Source organism: Amborella trichopoda, chromosome 2 (assembly GCF_054954075.1).
Source record: "Amborella trichopoda isolate Santa Cruz 75 chromosome 2, AtrichopodaSantaCruz75HAP2 v2.0, whole genome shotgun sequence".
NCBI classification, from domain to species: Eukaryota; Viridiplantae; Streptophyta; class Magnoliopsida; order Amborellales; family Amborellaceae; genus Amborella; species Amborella trichopoda.
Genome location: NC_142337.1, coordinates 54218126 through 54236716, shown reverse-complemented (window position 1 = coordinate 54236716; position 18591 = coordinate 54218126). Strand labels below are relative to the sequence as shown.

Here is an 18591-nt window from a genome sequence, read left to right as displayed (position 1 = left end):
TGATAATCTCTCTCTCTCACTCGATAAAGTTGTACGAAAGAAGGAGAAAAAGAAGAAGAAGAAACTTCTATCGCAAAATAGAAAAAGAAAAAGAAAGCACTAAATTTGTTTATTTCAGAGGGAGCCGAGGGCACTTTCTTGTTTCAGAGAGAAGCAGCAACGAATTGAACACACTGTTGGACTTTGTACTCTCTTATTTATCTTCTTATCCCTTTTATGGTGGTTTTCGTACCTCTTATGGTATTTTTTTAGGTTAATGAAAGTAATTGTAAACTCTGATCTGCCTTTTTATGATTTTCATCACTTTAATTCTCTGCCTTTTTATGATTTTCATCCCTTTTTAGGAAGTAAATAGATTTTAAGCTTTGTGATCACAAATTCTGTTGCTTTTATGGTTCTCTGATTTGATAATGCCAAATTTGAGCCAAATTCCCCCTTCTATAAGTTGCAACGTGGTTGTTTTATTTTAGGGTGGGCCTTCTATAAGTTAGTTATATTTTAGGATGGGCTTCTATAAGCTGCAACCTTGTTGTTTTATTTTAGGGTGGGATTTCTATAAGTTACAACCTTGTTGTTTTATTTTATTTTGGGGTGGGACTTCTATAAGTTGTTGTTTTATTTTAGGGTGGGATTTTTATAGGTTGCAACCTTGTTGTTTTATTTTAGGATGGGACTTCTATAATTTGTCGTTTTATTTTGGGGTGGGGCTTCTATAAGTTGCAACCTTGTTGTTTTATTTTAGGGCGGGATTTCGATAAGTTGCAATGTTGTTTTATTTTAGGGTGGGGCTTCTATGAGTTGCAACTTTAAACAATCTAATTAAAGTGTACCTCCAAATTTTATCATAAGATATAATTTTGGTAAATGTTTTTATTAAGATTATCTCAAAATTTATTGTCATATCTAATTATAAAATTTAGAACTCCAAAAATGGTTAAAATCAAGTAGATCTATAAATATATGAAAATCTTGAAAATGGATTGTCTAGATAATATATTGCAAGATGTACTATTTATGGGACTCAAAATCTTTTTTTTTTATTCATATTCATTATTCATACATCTTGAAGTCGAGATGATCAATTAGAGGTTTTTTTCTTCAATCAAACAACTTTTTCTAATGGATTTTTGAGGTGCATCTGTAATTTTATATTTTACTGTAGCAACATTATATAAACTTTATTTATGATCAAAACTCAATTTGTGTCCCTTTTTTTTTTTTGGGTGGATAGAGAGAAAAAGAGAGAGAGGGCGGGTAGTGAGAAAGGGTAGAAAAAAAAGACGGTAGAGATCAATTAGAGGTTTTTGCAACATTAAACAACTTTTTCCAATGGATTTTTGAAATGCATTTGTAATTCTATATTTTTAAATTGCAACGTTATATATATTTTTTCTTTTATTTATGATCAAAACTCCGATTTTGTAAGCTCACATTTTCTGTGTTTTTTATATTGGGTGGATAGAGAGAGAAAGAGAGAGTGGGCAGAGAGCTTAGAACTAGGGTATGATAAAAGTATTGATTTCCCCTTTTCCAAACTTTATAAGCTTCACTCTCTCTCCCTCTCTATCAAAGCTTGCTTCTTCCCTGTCTCAAATCCCTGTCTCTCAAGCTCCGAGCTTCTCTCTCAGAGCTTCTTAAGCTTCGCTGAACTACATCTACCGTTCATACTTTCATGGTTATTGGCCCAGTCTAGAACACGTAGAACTGAGTGTTTGTCTTCTTCCTTCTCTGTGGGCAAGCTTTAACGAATCCCTAAATAGAAACCCCAGAAAAATTAAGGTTCCATCACTTGCTTGTAGACCTCCATTTCTCTGGAAACGATAGTTTCAGAGGCTTCCTCTTTTATTTTTTTTGGGTAAGCTTTATTGGTCATTTTTGTGGCTCAGATTTTTGTCAATTAAACTTTTTTGTTTTTAAAATTTTTTGAGGAGACAAATATATTCATTTATGTAAATATCACCAGAAAATTGACTTCTTCTTTTCACAATTTATCAATGACTCAGTTATTGTTTGGACCTTCCTGATTTTGATATTCTATCGGTTTTGTTTCCTGTTAGTTTCTGTTTGTTTCTATGTGTGAGAGAGGTTTTGTTTCCTGTTTGTTCTGTATCTGTGTGAGTGTGATAGAGAGGTTCCACTATATTTTATTCTTTGCACTGGTTCTCATATAGTATTTCCACTTGTTTGCACTGGTTCTCATATAGTATTTCCACTTGTTTCAAATGGCATGTTGTAGGCAAATAAAGATGATTTCAGCCCTGTCTTGGGTTCCTAAAGGGGTGGCAAAGGTTCTTCCAGACACTGCCCCATTACCATCACTGGATGAAATTGAAGAACTCTTAAAGTCAAAAACATTAAAAAATAGGTAAATTTGATCTCTTAAACATTCAGAATTTGATCCTTTTTCTAACTATCTATCTATTGGTCTATCTCGATCAATATGTATCATTTTTGTCTATCTCATCATCTATCTCATCATTTGTCTATTGGTCTATCTCGATCAATGTGTATCATTTTTGTCTATCTCATCATCTATCTCATCATTTTTTTATCCATTAGGTACACTAATCACTAGCATTGCTGAGTGCCCATGTTGCTCGGATAATAAGCTTAATATGAATTCTAAGAAGATATGAGCTTGATGGATTGTACAATCGTGCTAGGCTTAATTTGTCCTTATCATTGAGATATCCATGGCCGTGGTCTTATTGTGTCTGAGGTATTTGTCCTTATCATTGAGATATCCATGGCTGTGGTCTTATTGTGTCTGAGGTAGAAAAGTAAATTTAGAGGTTTCTACGGAGTAACAGTCTACTTATAATCTAAACCGTACTTCTTCTTTCTCTGTGATTCTTTTCCCTTTAATGTATCCATCAGTTATGATGAATTGAATACTTTTTATTAAATATTTCTTTTTCTGATAAGCAGTGATGGCTCTTTTTGATTTTCGTTCTAGAACATTCTTGATCTCATAGGGTAGACGCTCTTGTTCTTATAGAGTGTCTTGAGACTTGATTAGTTATATAGTTGAAGGCTTCTGCTAGCAGCCATAAATATGTCATTAAATTATTTGATATAGATGTAAGAATGATAATTGGAACTGAACCTGTAGAAGTTTGGTTCCAGCCATAAATATGTCATTGAATTATTTGATATAGAAGTACGAATGATAATTGGAACTGAACCTGTAGAAGTTTGGTTCCAATCATAAGCCTATGGTGATTGAATCATATGACTCTCTTGTGAACATTCATTCACAAGATATTTAACCTAGTATATCTATTATAGATCATTTTGATTATTTTGTTGACAAGATATTTAACGTTGTCAAATAATGTTTATGGTACTAGTTTCATAACCTTACTTTTGAAAGTATCTATCTACACACAAATATTCTTTTCTGACCTCCCATTTCCGTGACTATATGTCTCCAAATAAGTGTGTGAAGATTGGTGTGGGTAATACTCAAAACCAGCACATTTGTCTTTGCATTTCAACTAACATGACCCATATACTCAGCATCTTCCAGCATCTGCCAATTTACCAATGGAAATGCATTATTCATGTGATGCAAGTCAAATTGAATTGTACAATGAAAGCAATGTACCAAAAGAGCAATCGCTGATTGAACATCTTAAACTTATTGAACAAGAAATGACATTTACTTGTGCCTTTAACAAGTGGAAACAGCGAGGATGAAGGAGATGATGATATGGCTCTCAGTAATGAGGGCCCTCTTGATGAAGTGACTGCTGCATTGGTTGCAGCAGATGCCATCGGCAGGAATTCGGGGGATAGAACTGGGACATCAAAAGTTCAGGATATAACCGGTGGCCTTCTCGAGCTCGACATGGATCACTATGATGATGAAGATGAGGGTAACTCTTTATGAGAAAAGCTCCCATTGATAAACACAATCTGTCATTTGTCCATGCCCATACAATTTCACTACAAAAAATTTGTCCATACTCATACAATTTCACTACAAAAAATTAAAGTTTGATTTTGCACGTACAATTTCACTACAAAAAATTAATGTTTGATTTTGCACAATTGGATTTGGTACTTAACAGGGTTCTATTACTTGCTAAATTTTCAGGCATTGATTTTTTTGGTTCTGGATCACTTCGTGATATCATCGATCCTAGCAATGATCCTTATTTGAAGGATAAGAATGTAAGTCTTCCTTTTTTTTTTTTTTTTGGATATTGCTCCAATCATATCTTCGATATTGTTCTTGTTCCCTTTTTTTTTTAATTTTTTATTTAGCATCATTTAGTAGCATAGCGAATTTTTCATCTGTGTGCATTGGTCGTTTGTATTAGGATGACGATGAAGAAATTGAGGACATGCGGATAGAGCCTACGGATGCAATAATTATATGTGCATGTAATGAGGATGATGTTAGCCACCTCGAGGTACATGTTGATGAATTTGATGAATTGAAAAAAAATGTCATATGTTATTGTATTAAACTTATATCCAGAGCCTTAACGCTCACTTCTTCTAAATTTATGTTTAGAATGGCAGTATCATGCAAAGCCTTAACACTCACTTCTTCTTCTCCTACATGGACAAAAACTAAGATTCAAATCTTTGTTATCGAGTTTGCAGGTTCATATATATGAGGAGGATAGTGTGGATAATGAGGCAAATCTGTATGTTCATCATGATATCATACTTCCGGCTTTTCCTCTTTGCACTGAATGGCTTGATTGTAACCTTAAAGGTGGAGATAAAGGTAGGACGATGTTTATTACTCTTTTTCCTGTTCCTTAAACAATTTCATAAAATTTGATAAATGTTCCTTAAAATTTTTGATAAAAGTAGGTCGATGTTTATTACTTCAAACAATGCTTTTTTCCTATTCCTTAAAAAATTTCTTAGAAAGAGATCGCCTGTAATATAAGGAAAGTTCCTTTAGTATATAACTTATGGTTGACATGTGACACATACATTTAAGGAAAGTTCCTTTAGTATGTAACTTATGGTTGACATGTGACACATACATGTGCAAGGGGTATTTCTATTATCTTTCTATTCTAGTGAGAGATTGTATTATTGCTTTTATTATTTCTCCTGTTTGCATTTTAATTCTCACATGTGAATTGCTCTATTCTATATTTCCATTCTTTATATTTTGTCAAGAATTTTATATGCAGATTTGTAGTTGATATCATATCATTTTTCTTCCAACACAAATTGTATGCTGCATATGGGATCCATGCCTCCTGCAATTGTCTATTGAGCACTTACCACACAGGAAAAAAAAAGAAGAGCAGTTCTCTGCAGTTTAGGTTTTCTTTTTTATTTGGATGGATGGCAAGATTGCTAAGGCATCTTTCCTCTAGGAGTATCTGAACTGGCCGTGTATCTTTTCCTAGTAATTACTTGAATTATATTTAACCTGTTTGTTTACTTTATTGATTATATTTAACCTGTTTGTTTACTTTATTGAGAATGGTTTGTTGGCAGGAAATTTTATAGCTGTGGGATCAATGGAACCGGAGATTGAGATATGGGATCTAGATGTTGTATGTGGACTGCTATCTCCCTGTTATTGTATTAATATTTTACCTGATGAATTTTGAAACTTTTCTCTTTTATTTTGATATCAACATCTTATTGCACATTGAAGGTTTGTTCCATCACTTATTACATTGAAGGTTTGTTCCATCACTTATTTGTCATGTTTGTTATTGGATTAGTATCTTACCTGATGAATTTTGAAACTTTTCTCTTTTATTTTTGTATCAACATCTTACTGCACATGACACCACATTACTGCAAATGACACCACATTGAAGGTTTGTTCCATCACTTATTTGTCATGTTTTGTGGGATTTTCTTTGCAGCTCGATGAGGTTAAGCCATTTATGATATTGGGAGGAAAGCGCAAGGGAAAAAAGGTTTGTTAGTTTGTTGGTTTTGGCGTGGACTTTTGACTTTCCTTTGGTTTCTACATCTGTGCCTTGATGGAACTTATGTTTATGTGCTTATTCTTTACCTGTTTCTTGCTCATATTGGAAAATGTTGTTAACAGTCTTATTTAAGAATGGGTTTCTATGTTGTTCTTATTCTTCCTCTCTCTGTTTGTTTGCTCAAATTTTATCTATTCAAATTTTCTTGAAATCACTTTTTCCTTATTTTATAATTGTGTAAAATGGGTAATTTGTACTAAACAAACTATAGATCTTATCTTCGTATTGTTTGATGGTTTTACTATTCTTTATATGCTGGGTTCTGAAGCATTGTCTTTATAATCCACGTAAGGAGAGTGTTTTTGGTTATTTGCAAATTGTTCCCCAAGTTTTCATTTGTCTGTTACATATATTTCCCGTTTATCTTATATCTGAGTTGAAATCCTGGAAGACGTGCTCGTCATCTTGATTTAGATATTTTGGATTAAAATGAACATTTGGCATTGGAAGCAGCTGCTAGTTCTGATATCAGAAGTGTGATTGAAGTGTCATATGTCTATGCATGTGAGCATGAAATGATCATGTATGTTGGGTGAGTCTCTGTAAATAATATAAAGTAGATCCGGTACCCGGCACCTTGCCAATTCGAGTCACTTGGGTGAATCCGAGTCCAAGTAACGAAGTTTTAATCAGTGGTATAACTCGTCCTTTTAGGACCTGTTTGGATGACTGCTAATTTTATCATGAGTAGATTATCTTATCAAAAATTAATATACTTTGCATATTATTATTTTGTTTGTACATACCCTATTTATATATTTTATTATTCAATTATTGTGTATTATTTTCTTTTTGAAAGTGTTAACTGTGTGTATTATTCAATCCTTGTTTGGTACCCTAGCCCAAAACTTCTAACTTTCTTGGCAGTTTTCAGCGTTTTTTAGCTATTTCTTGATGAAAACAAGTGATTTTCTGCAAATTAAACTGAGTTAAGTTAAAGCATCTTTTAAAACAGATAAACCTATATGTAAAACTGTGTGAGTTAATCTCATATAATTTTATGATGGATTATCAAACAACAAATTATATTCATTATCAAGATCAATTTTATTTTTATTTTTATTTTTTGAAGCCTTATCTAGATATAAATATATTGAAATTGTGAATTATTAGTGATAATGAGTACACCTAAACAAGTCCTTATTTTTACTTTGTTTCTAGTTCATTCATTGTCATGGCAGAAAATGGATACTCACTAAATATAGTCTTCTTTTCGGTCATCCTTTCCTACTTTGTTCATTTGATGTTGCAGTACAAAGAGGGGAGTCATACGGATGCTGTTCTTGGTTTAGCATGGAACAAAGAATTCAGGTAAGTCCTTGTCTCGTGTTTGATTTATTCAATTCTAGATTTTTGTACCAAATCATAAAATCATAAATGATTAAGAAAACTTTTTATAGCCACTGTTAAATAATGAAGCCGGCAATACTCAGGAATGTTCTAGCTAGTGCGAGTGCTGATAAGTCTGTCAAGGTTTGGGATATAGTTGCTGGGAAATGCGAACACACAATGCTACATCATACTGATAAGGTAGACACATTTATGACCATTTTAATGTGATTGATGCCTATTTTGACATTTCTTTCTACTTAAAGGATTACTCTTTCAATCTTTGTTTTCTTGCATGACTCACTTGGAGTGCTATGTGATTTTGGACTGGGATTAAGATGGCTTTCTGCCAATTTGAAATGCTTTGTTTGCATTTAGATATACGGTTACTAATGCGCTTAAAGGCCTCACATTGAACTGTGTTATTGCTTGTTTCAAGTTACTGTGGTTCATTAAATATTGTTAAGTTACCTCGTTCCCAAGTTCAGCAACTTTTAGGACATGTGGTTTATAGAATGTGAGATCTGTTATTCAGCCAAGAAAAAACAGGAGATCTGTTATTTTCTTTCAAAGGCATGAGAATGGGTACCAGACATAACATGAAGATGATATGGTGATTTGTGCACCTCTGAAGGAAAAGGAACAAAGAAATGTAAGAAACTGAAACTCTGATCTAAATCTGGTGAAGCGGAAATCATTCATTTATGAGAAAACATGGTTTGCAAATTGTGAAAAGTGAAGAATTAATATATCACTTTTCAATTTCTTTTACTTGGTAAATGTGATTGTAGTGCAAGGACTTAACTAGGGGTCACTGATCCCAGTATTGATCTTGTACTAGCATGCTTAGCTTTGGAGTCTATTTACCATAATTTATTGAACAACCTAAAGTTGAAATGAGAAACTGATTTGGATGCTTTTATGCTGCATAATGACACCTCCTATCAGAGGCATTCATTGAAACAACATTGGATTTGCTTTAATTTGCAACATAGAGGACTTAACTTTATGTTGTTCAATTTTAATAAAACAAGACAATTTAAAAAAAAAACCATTTGTTGTTCAATTTTAATAAAACAAGACAATTTTTTTTTACAAAAAAAACCATATGTTGTTCAATTTAATTGTACATTAAACTCTTGTCTTTGAGTTTGTTTAAGATTTGGAAAATACTCTCAATGAGAAGAAATTTGGGAGGAAGTTAGTTCCTTGGCAATGAGAAACTGTGAAATCATTTGATCTAAATATTGAGGGCCAAGTAGCCATAAACCAGTCCTCTTCCTCCTTCCCCTTCCTTTTTCCCTCCCCCTTAGCTGTCCTTTCTTTAGCTAGCTGGTGAACCTCACTATAACTTCCCCAACACAAGCAGCTTCTTCCCCCCTCTCTCCTTACCTTACAGAGAGAGGGAGGTCAACCAACCCTCCTACCTTTGTCTATCCCCCTATCTAAAATTGTCTCGTACTGGTTTAATTTGTTCCAGAGAAGTCCTGTTAATGGCAGTAATGGAAGCTCAGTCTTATAAGTGTTTTATCCAATGCACACAACCGCAACCGCCACCGCTCTGTTACAACTGCACCCATTTAATTAAGGGAAAATTTTGTACAGACCCCTGAAAGAAATTCAATTTCATAATAACCTCTCATTTTTTCTATTGGGCGACATTATCTTGTGGAAGTATATATCATCCCATCATCTCCTCATTTCTCTGCGCTTCCTTTGTTATTTTTGCCCCAATAACTACCCCAAACAAAATATGCCAACTTTTCCCAATCCTCGTTCTATTTCTTGTCCCTCAAAAATATAAGAGATGGGGAAGGGGAGTTATTGAGGTAAAAATATTCTTTGTGGCAGTTAGTGAGGTAAAAAGGGGGGTGGGGGGATAATACATACTTACGAACATAATGTTGTGTGATAAGAAAAATAAGGGAGAGGTTATTATGAAATTTGAGGGGCCAATACAAAATTTTCCCTTTAATTAACCCTTGAGCCCCAGAGAAAGCCACTTCATATTTCTTCGTTGCCTCCCTTCAACCCATGCATAACAACCTCGGGAAGACAAAACCCTTCAACACACTCAGGCCTAAAATACAGTACCAGAATGGAGGGGGTTTGTACATTCCACAACAGAAGTCAAGCCTCCTTTAGAGTTATGGCCTCTGTCAGGGCAATGTTTACAAGCTGAAGCCAACAAGCTCAGAGCTGGTTGGGCCAGAACATGGAGCTCGAAGAACGTCTGTCCTTTCTGCAAAACCCTCTGGTGGATCAGTTCTTTCCCCAAAGGGATGACCTTAAGGGCATCAAAAAATGTATGAGTCTATAATTCATTCAGGGCCCATCCACTTTACACCTCTACTAAGTGGCAGGTTTCTACTCTCATTCCCTTCCACCGTTGTGAGCCTCAAAGCCCGGTCTTCTCCCAATTTGTACTTCAGACTTCAGAGGAGACTTGCTTCATCTCAAAAAAAATGGTTGGAGGCTATTGGAGCTATTAAAAAAAAAAAAAAATTTTTTTGGATCACTGCTAAGGGAATCCCAGTTCATCTCTGGAGTCAAGAAGTCTTCAAGGAGATTGGTGCCTACTATGAACGCTTCATTGCAGTCCACTGGAAATCCTTCGGCGTTTACCCCATGGGTTGAGTTACTGTTCTTATCGAGTCGTCCAAACCCTCAAACATACCTACCTCCATTGTAATCCATTCCAGAGGCTGCAAAATATAGTTATTTGCACTTTGGGAGATACCAGGCGAGTTTAGCCGCCATGAGAGCCACTGTGAATCTCAAAATCTTAGAAGGTGTAACCCGGCACCACAATAGCTGCTGGACCATATTGATCAGTAAGAAAAACATGAGCAATAAATTGAGGCAGGAAGATTATCAGGAATACACCCTAAGTCATGCTCCAGAGCCCTGGGCTTGGAGAGCCTCACCACTCCGAAGCATGCGAAAAGATCCTCTCCCTGGGCAGAACTCCATGTGGCAACAAAAAGGATATCCATGTTTCTCAAGGTTCTAGCTCCTACTCATCAATGCAAATCTTGAATGCCACCCATCATCATTGCAGCCCTAACCCTGCCAAGGTAAGCATAAATGAAGCCCTCAACGATTTGACGAAGGCTGCCCATCACCATCCCTCCTTAAAGAACAACTATCCCTTCAATACCCAAGCGTCCGCCTCCTGAGCCTACTCGAAAACTGTGCTCTATACCTCATTGCTTCAAGTAAACCACCTTCGAGCCACCTGACCCTTAACCCCACCACCCATAATTGATGAAAACCTGGCTCAGCATTAATTAATCTTGTACCAGGCACAATATCCTACCTGACACACTCCCATCTCACGCACTAACTCCAACACCAGCCCCCGAAGCTCACCACCCCTCCATACCGCTAGCCATTAATTGCATGACATGTCATCCTGAAAGCTTTAGTGTGATGCCTCCTTTCTCATCATCATTCGAATGGTCCCCCCCTTGAGAGAAGACAAATGACTCATGGACCTAATTCTCCCTCACTAAATAAAAGGAAATATTTTTTACGGAGGTGGCACCAGGCGGGTGCCTAGACCTGCCTAGGCGCCCGCTTTGAGCCCACTTAGGCGGGCGCCTTGAACAAGTCCGCCTGTACCCATAGCCTAGGCAGATTGTCAGCTTGGCCGCCTAGGTGGTCGGGCGGCCAACTTTTTCAACCTTGGGAACACCTCATCGTGATTTTGGAGTGGGATCGCCACCTTAGTTGGGAGATCCCAGTAACTATGGTTTGAACCAGTCAATCAGGCATTCACTATTTCAAGCCATGGATGCAAAAGCCATTGCTATTCTTATTAAACTGAAGATCATTATGGTTTCCTTCACTGACCTTCTTATGAAGGGGCTTTTTGGTTGTGATCCCTGGAGTTAGTTGTGATACTTCTCATCCAGAAATAGGGGCCTTATTGGACACTAGAATTATTTTTCTTCACATGTTTATAAGCAAGGTTTAAAAAGTCGCCCCCCGCTGCCTAGGTGGCCAGGCTGAAAATCGCCTAGGCCAGGGGGGGGGGGTGAGGTGTGTGTATGTGTCCAGGTGCGCTTGTTCAAGGTGTCCACCTGGTGCCACCTCCTAAATTTTTTTCTTGCCACCTCCTTAAATTTTTTCTTTTATTTAGTGAGAGAAAATCAGGTATATGGATAGTTTTTTTATATTTTGTACTTCTATCCATTTATTTTAGAGAGAAAAAGTATCCTTTTTCAATTTTGGGAATAGAGTGTATGGGTTTTTGGAATGTGGTCTTTAGAGATGGAGGGAGCTTTTATTGGAGTTGTACTTTTGTTCATGAAAAGAATTTAAGTACCTGGTACAGTTTAAAGAAAAAGGTATCCTTTTCTTTTATTTAGTAAAGTACTTTTCTTTAATCTTGGTTCATTAAAAAAGTACTTGGCACAGTTCTTAAAAAGTAAAATATCCTTCATTTATTTGGTAAATACCTTTCTTTAATTTTTAGAAGAGAAAGGGTATGGTTCTTAAAAAAGCACACTTGTGGCACATTTACACAATAACACATGCACCTAGCCACAATATTAATATTACTTTTTTTTATAAACTACACATTGCCTGGCATTAGTATTAATTTTCTATACACATCAAAACCATAAAAGGGAGAGAATGTCCCCACCTCCCCCTCCAACAAACAAAAAAAAAGGAAGACCAATTTGGGCGCCTGCCTACCGTCTGGGCCCCTGGCCACCTAGGAGGCCACTTCAGCCTCCTTGAGCATTTTTCATAAGGAAGCCTATTTTGATCTTAATATCTTTTTTGTTCCCTTAAATTGAGTTTCTATAATGCATTTATTGTACACTTCGTGAAAGAATAGTAGAAAGAATTAACAAAAAAATGTAAAAGATAAAAAGTCAAAAATTCAAAACGATTATCATATGATTAGTAAAAATGGAAGTACATAACCTAATCTTTGGACTAATTATCTTGTTTTTATGATTTGTGATGGATTGACTACTTATATGTAAGCTTTCGATTAGTTATGGAGAGTGAATGCTTGCAAATTGGCTACGGTAGCCATCAGATATTTAATATCTGATGATCCCTCTAGATAACTTTAAGTATCTGCCCTTCTGATGAAACTTGTTGCCTTCACTTATCATTGGAAAATAAGTTTACTACTTCCACCATATATTGTGTTGCAGGTTCAAGCTGTGGCGTGGAACCGACAACAGGCGACTGTCCTTTTGAGTGGATCTTTTGACCATTCTGTGGTTATGGTAAGAAGCATACTTTATTACAAATTTACATGTATATTATCCCATATTTTCATCCTCATGACTCAAAGTAGGATATGTACATTTGCTAGCAACATCATAATGATTATTGGAAGATATTGTGCTTATTAATTTAGGTATTCATTGAGAGCATTGTGCGGGAGAAACAGAATATTTGATATTGTTCATAGAAAGCTCATGTAGTAGTGCCTTTCTCCTATTGTTTCTAGTTATTGCGGTTGAGAATTGAACCAAGATTAGTTTGCTCTGCCCTATTAGTGTCACTATGGAATTTACGTTGTTTTTGTCCTACCAGTTGGACAAGGGAATAGTCATGGAAACCTAGATTATGAGAGTCCTCTACTAGAGTATAGTGTCAAAGCAATGGAACGATGCCCAGGTCCCTGCTTAGCCTAATGAAATAACTGTCATTCTATAATGGCCTCCCCATTGAAATGCCGGTCCGTAGATTCATGAGTATCTTCTCTTTCCTTACCTGTTTCTTGTGCTTTCCTCCATTGAGAATTATCCTGGTCTCCTTGTAACCTTCTTCAAATTCCTCTTTCCTGCCCACTTGGACCTCTCTGAAACTCACCTCATCCCTTCATGAAAATGTGAATGCTGCCTTTGTCCCATTTGCCACAAGCCCCATTCTACAATACCTTTGCCCCATATCCAATCTACCCTTGTCTAATCTCCTTTAATCCAATAGTTTGAACTTCCTCTTATATATTTCAAAGGGCCAAAATAAAATGTATCCCCTGCCATTACTAATTTCCAGAAAGTTGCATATTTTGCCTGTAGATGTGAAACCAACATTGATCTTCCATTCACTAAATGTCACTAGTTCAATATATCTAAAACCACGCTGGAGTATGCAAGAGATAGAAGGAGACTTGCTCAATGTAGTTTCTTAGGGAATTGGTAGCTTAGAGGCTAGTAACACCCTTGGAAATTTGAAAACATATTTGTAGAAATTTTCAATTTTGTGAACAACCTGAGGGCCTATTTCCATCACATATGGAAGGTCTCAGTGAAGTTGCTGACACCTAAGTGAGAAATGGTGTTAGAGAAGAGTTAGTTGTAGTTGTGTACCTGGACCTGTAGTGTAAAGGGCCTCATTTTGTAAAGAATGCACAATATTTTTACATTGCATGTTACATTTGTCAATGGTGCACCCAAAGTATAGTAAAGGACATAAATGGCCTATTCACTCATAAACAAGATACATAGCTAAAATAATTAATCTTTAAATCTCTCGCTCAAGTTGGAGCATAAATGTCACCCATGCCCAGTTCGAACAAATCTGATCTAATTACAAATCTGATCTAATTACGACCAAGAGCTTTGTTGAATATATCAGTCAACTAATCTTTCAACTTCACAGATGGAGTAGATAAATATTTGCTTCTTTTTCCCGAATAAAATGACCATCTACTTTAATATGCTTTGTTCTCTCATGGAAGATTGTGTTGCTAGCTATATGGAATTCTGCTTGATTGTCAGAAAACATCTTCATCGGTGCAATAATTGTGAATCCTATTTCTTTCATCAAAGTATTCAGCCACATTAACTTAGTGGTGTGATCCATTTCTTTGTATTGAGCCTCTGCGCTAGACCTAGCTACGATATTCTATTTTTTTTACTTGTCCATGTTAGCAAATTTCCTCTAACAAAAGTACAGTGGCAAGTAGTAGATCTTTTGTCTGATGGAGATCTAGATAATCGGCATCCGAATAGTTATTGATGCTGAAATGTCTTTTCTGCATGTAAATGATCCTTGACCTGGATCCTCCTTAAGATATGTCAAGATTCTTTCCACAGCATCCTAGTGTGGTGTCCTGGGGGATGCATGAACTGACTTACTACACTGATTACGAAGGCTATATCTGGTCGAGTGATCGTGCTGTAGATAAATCTACCTACAAGTCTTCTGCACCTGCCTGGATCCTCAAACAACTCTCCTTGAACCTTTGATAATTTAATATTTGGATGAGTAGGTGTATCAACTGACTTAGCACCAAGCATCCAAGTTTCTAATGGCAAATCAGTTACATACTTCCTTAGAGAAAGAAAGATTAATACCATTCTTAGACTGGCCTACATTAATTCCAAGAAAATACCTTAGCCTAAATCCTTTTCCTAAACATATTGCTGCACGTAGCCCTTAACTTCACTCCATCCTCTCTGATCACTCCCTATAATGATCATTAACATAATCCACCAAGGCAATTGTGCATGTGGATTGCCTTGGAATAGATACTGAATGGTCCACATGATTTCATTGAAACCCATATGCTATATAACAATTTTACAAACTTTTAAAGCCATGGATGTGGGGATTGTTTCAAGCCATAAATGGCTTTCTTCAATTTGCATTGCTTGTTTGACTCCCACTGAGTTAGACTAGTACAACACTTGTTAGGAAGTGCGAGTTTGTTCAAGTGGAAGGTTGAAAAAGGGCAAGGGGTAGGCCCAAAAGAATATGGTTGGAAGTAGTGAGAAAAGATATGGGGACTTAGGGCGTCATTGAAGGTATGACCCTTAATAGAGCAGAATGGCGGTCCAAGATTTGTGTATCCGACCCCAAATGGTTGGGAAAAGGCTCTAAATTTTCTGCACCCTTTTCACTCAACACACCTTCCGCCTACTTAAAGTGGAACTTCAAGCTTCTTCTTAGTTGAGCATAGGCTCAAACACCCCCAGCGAAAGCTCCTCAATGGCTCTGCACCCACCTATTATCTATATTTAGATTCCTATTTAATTTTCCAATCAGGCATGACTGCAGAGCGAATCTGTTTATGCGTACACGTGCAACTTCTGTAGACATTGGATATGGAACTGGCTAGCATTAGGCCACATAAAAAGCTCAACCTGTTTTTCTGTTCTAGTGTGTGTGATGATCCTTGTGACTGATCTTTATGAATTCCTTTGTCAATAGATGCCCATGCCCCTTGTGGTCGATCTTCCCTTGGGCACCCATCATATTTGAGCCATGACTGTCCCACTTCTCTAAGTACACTGCAGAGATAATACGAAACCATGAAACATTAAATGTAGAGATGAATTAAATATTTAAGCACATGTCTGATTAATGAATAACAAAATTTAGATGTTATATTAGGAAAACAAAATGACGAATGTGGTGAACAACCGCAGTATAACACAAAAAAAGGAGAGAGCCTTGTGCATTAAAAGCACAGAGGCTGAGATTAATGCTATATCTTGCTCTCCCTTGATCTGTTTGGCTACGCTCCTTCATATAGTCGATCTCATGATGCATAGTCAATGTTGGATTGGGAATTACGTGACATAAATGCTAATTTGTTCTACAAACCTACATATATCTGAAGCATAAGAGGTGAAGTGACCTGATAATTTGCTTTATTGAATTAAACATGGTTCCATGTGGATTTTACGTATGCCAATCGATCCAATTGAATCATAAGAAGCTAGAAACATATTTCTAAGAGATAGGTAGGAAATATTGAAGTCAAACATGATATTCGCAACCCATATAGAGTTTTATTTTCAATAATTGTATGTTGGTTTGCCTACTGTTGCGAAAATCCTCTATTCAATGTGGATCTACCACATTACTCCTTGTTTGGAACAAAATCTAGATTTGTCATAAATATTACTTTGGGAGCTTGAGACATTTCCTGGATATTGGTACTCAATTTTGTTTAGTTGTAAGTTCTAGTTTATTTTATTTTGGGTAGATCCTTATGAGATTTACTACAAGAATATGTCACTTATTTGAACCTTATGCATGCTATAGTTGCCGAAGAAATCCTTTTTTGGAAGGACATGTTAATGTTCATTAAAATGTGAAAATGGAAAACAGAAAGGAAATGCATCCAATAAGACGAAAAAGATGCCTATGCTTTTAATTTCTTGTTCCAAAATTTGAATTATAGTGTATACATGTTAATGGTTGCTGGATTTATTTCTGACCTGTGGACAGATGGACATGAGAACCCCATCACATGAAGGCATCCGGTGGTCTGTTACTGCTGATGTGGAAAGCCTTGCCTGGGATCCACATGCAGAGCACTCATTTGTGGTAATTGTCTTTAATCATTTAGTTTGAAAATCTAGGGACATACAGCTATGGATCCAAACTCTGGTTCTAATTGTAACTTCTAGCTGTTTTCCTTTATTCTAAGTGTCTTTGCGGCTCCATATTACTGAGTTTTAGATTTTAAAACCAGAGATATTTAATCCCTTTCTTATTAGTTGTTCCACTAAACGCAGCGCCTATCCGTTGGAATCCTACCTGCAGAGTTTAAGATCTTTTTCTTGCTCTACGGTTATAAAATAATTACTCAAATTTGATCTTTAGATGGGAATGGAGACCACTGTGATGCATAAATCAAATAATAAATTGGGTCTATCAGGTTTTCTGCCGGAATTTGAGACATATTTCAGAATCAGACTTAGTACCTTTGAAAATTTTTCTATTTGGTTTCAATACATAATAAATGCAGGTTTATAATTTTTGAATGGCCAAATAGTCAAATTCTGTATTTCAGAATTTTCTTTGGAATCAATCATGTACCGTTAATACAGGAACTGCAGTGTTTTTTTTCTTTCAATCTATTGCCTTGTGTTTCTAGTAAACAAGTAAGCAACAATCATAATTTTCACTTCTTAGAGAATGTGCAAGTGATAATTAGTCTTAGACACTAGGAGAAAGATCAAAGAATTGAAGGAAAAACAAGGGGATGGTGATATTTTTATCTCATTCTGAAGCCAAAGGGGGCTGGTGACATTCTAAGACTTCAGACCTTTATGTTTTGGTTCTAAGCATTCATAAAAATCCTTGCTAGTGTCTTGTCCATGAGGCTAATTGAAATTCTAGTCTTGTATCTCATATTGAAGTGCCTTCTTAGTCAAATGGTGGGCAGATTTCGGATGGGGAATTCTCTAAATGCTTTGTTTCAAGCCATTGGGCTGGTTGGTTGTTTTTTAGGTGGGTATGGGGATTGGGGAGGTGAGGTTATTATGTTAGACTAGGACCATTAATATTAGGATTTCTGGATTTTTACTTCATAGATTTGGGGCTTACATGTAAAAGTAGGAGTCAGATAACGTCATGTGTATTGTTGCATAATTCTTATTGAGTGGATCTGTATAAGTCCCTTTTTCAGTTGGAGATGTGATCTTATGAAAGGGAGACACTCTGTTCCCTTTACTGCTTACAATTGGTGAAGGTTCTCCTTATTTTTCTTCTCAATTTATCATTTGATTGATCGAGGCTTGACTTCACTCTATTGGAAGGTTGTGAGTGGTGGGAAGCCAATGTCATGTCTTTAATTTGTTGACATTTTGTAATGCCTGGTGAATGAAGCAGCGATCATAGGATACATCTTGATATTCTATGGTGTCTTTCCTAACATCTAATCTGGAGAAGAGTTCAGTGATGGTTTTGGGCTGGAAATGGCACCTTTTGGAGGGATCTATGTGTTAAAATTGGGTGTTGGCACTTCCCTTTTTTGTTCTTTGGCTTTACCACCTTGTTTGGGCAAACTGTGGAACTCATATCCAGTTAATGTTGGAGAGGATTGGAAAATATCTTTGAGGTGGAATCTACAGTGTAATCCACATCCCCAAATCATTGCAATTGTATGGTTTCAGATCATCTCCTAGGGTTGTTTTGTGTTAATTGGATCGTCTTGTATTATTCTGCAGGCCTTATCTCTGTGACCGGCCTTATTTCTGTGGTCTTTGGTCTTCTTGTCCTCGACCAAGTCTTTTCCTTTGGAAATGCTATCATTTTCCTTTCTTCTAGAGATCTGTTGGGCTAACAGATTTTCATCCATTCTAAGGAGGCCTGTGTATACTGAGGTTATTAATGCTTTGGAGGTCTAATTTTTTTCATAGTCGTGATGAAACAATGAATTACTTGAGCCATTGGTATATTACTGGATTTTAAGTTTATGTTTGATGGTTCATGATTCTCTTCCTTTATAATTTTTATTTTACCTGATTCTCATAGTAATACTTGTCTTGTACTTCTATCATCCAAT

General features: G+C 36.2%; 1 protein-coding gene across 5 annotated transcripts in view; it reads left to right on the top strand.

The window, feature by feature from the left end:
• Window positions 1–1203: 1203 nt before the first annotated feature.
• The window catches only part of LOC18431448 (uncharacterized), a 35412-nt gene continuing 18024 nt past the window's right edge, over window positions 1204–18591 (top strand). Inside the window, exons 1-12 of one of the 5 annotated variants that reach the window (XM_088858584.1) lie at window positions 1204–1300; window positions 2237–2365; window positions 3682–3878; window positions 4100–4176; window positions 4326–4418; window positions 4615–4741; window positions 5476–5534; window positions 5856–5909; window positions 7234–7292; window positions 7415–7511; window positions 12488–12562; window positions 16527–16625. In XM_088858584.1, the coding sequence (XP_088714710.1) occupies window positions 2247–2365; window positions 3682–3878; window positions 4100–4176; window positions 4326–4418; window positions 4615–4741; window positions 5476–5534; window positions 5856–5909; window positions 7234–7292; window positions 7415–7511; window positions 12488–12562; window positions 16527–16625 (1056 nt within the window). In that variant the 5' untranslated portion in view covers window positions 1204–1300; window positions 2237–2246. Of the gene's footprint in view, window positions 1301–1519; window positions 1856–2236; window positions 2366–2564; window positions 2720–3681; window positions 3879–4099; window positions 4177–4325; window positions 4419–4614; window positions 4742–5475; window positions 5535–5855; window positions 5910–7233; window positions 7293–7414; window positions 7512–12487; window positions 12563–16526; window positions 16626–18591 lie in introns of those variants that run through there. The other 4 variants (XM_088858586.1, XM_088858585.1, XM_088858583.1 and 1 more) reach the window with 4 other exon arrangements.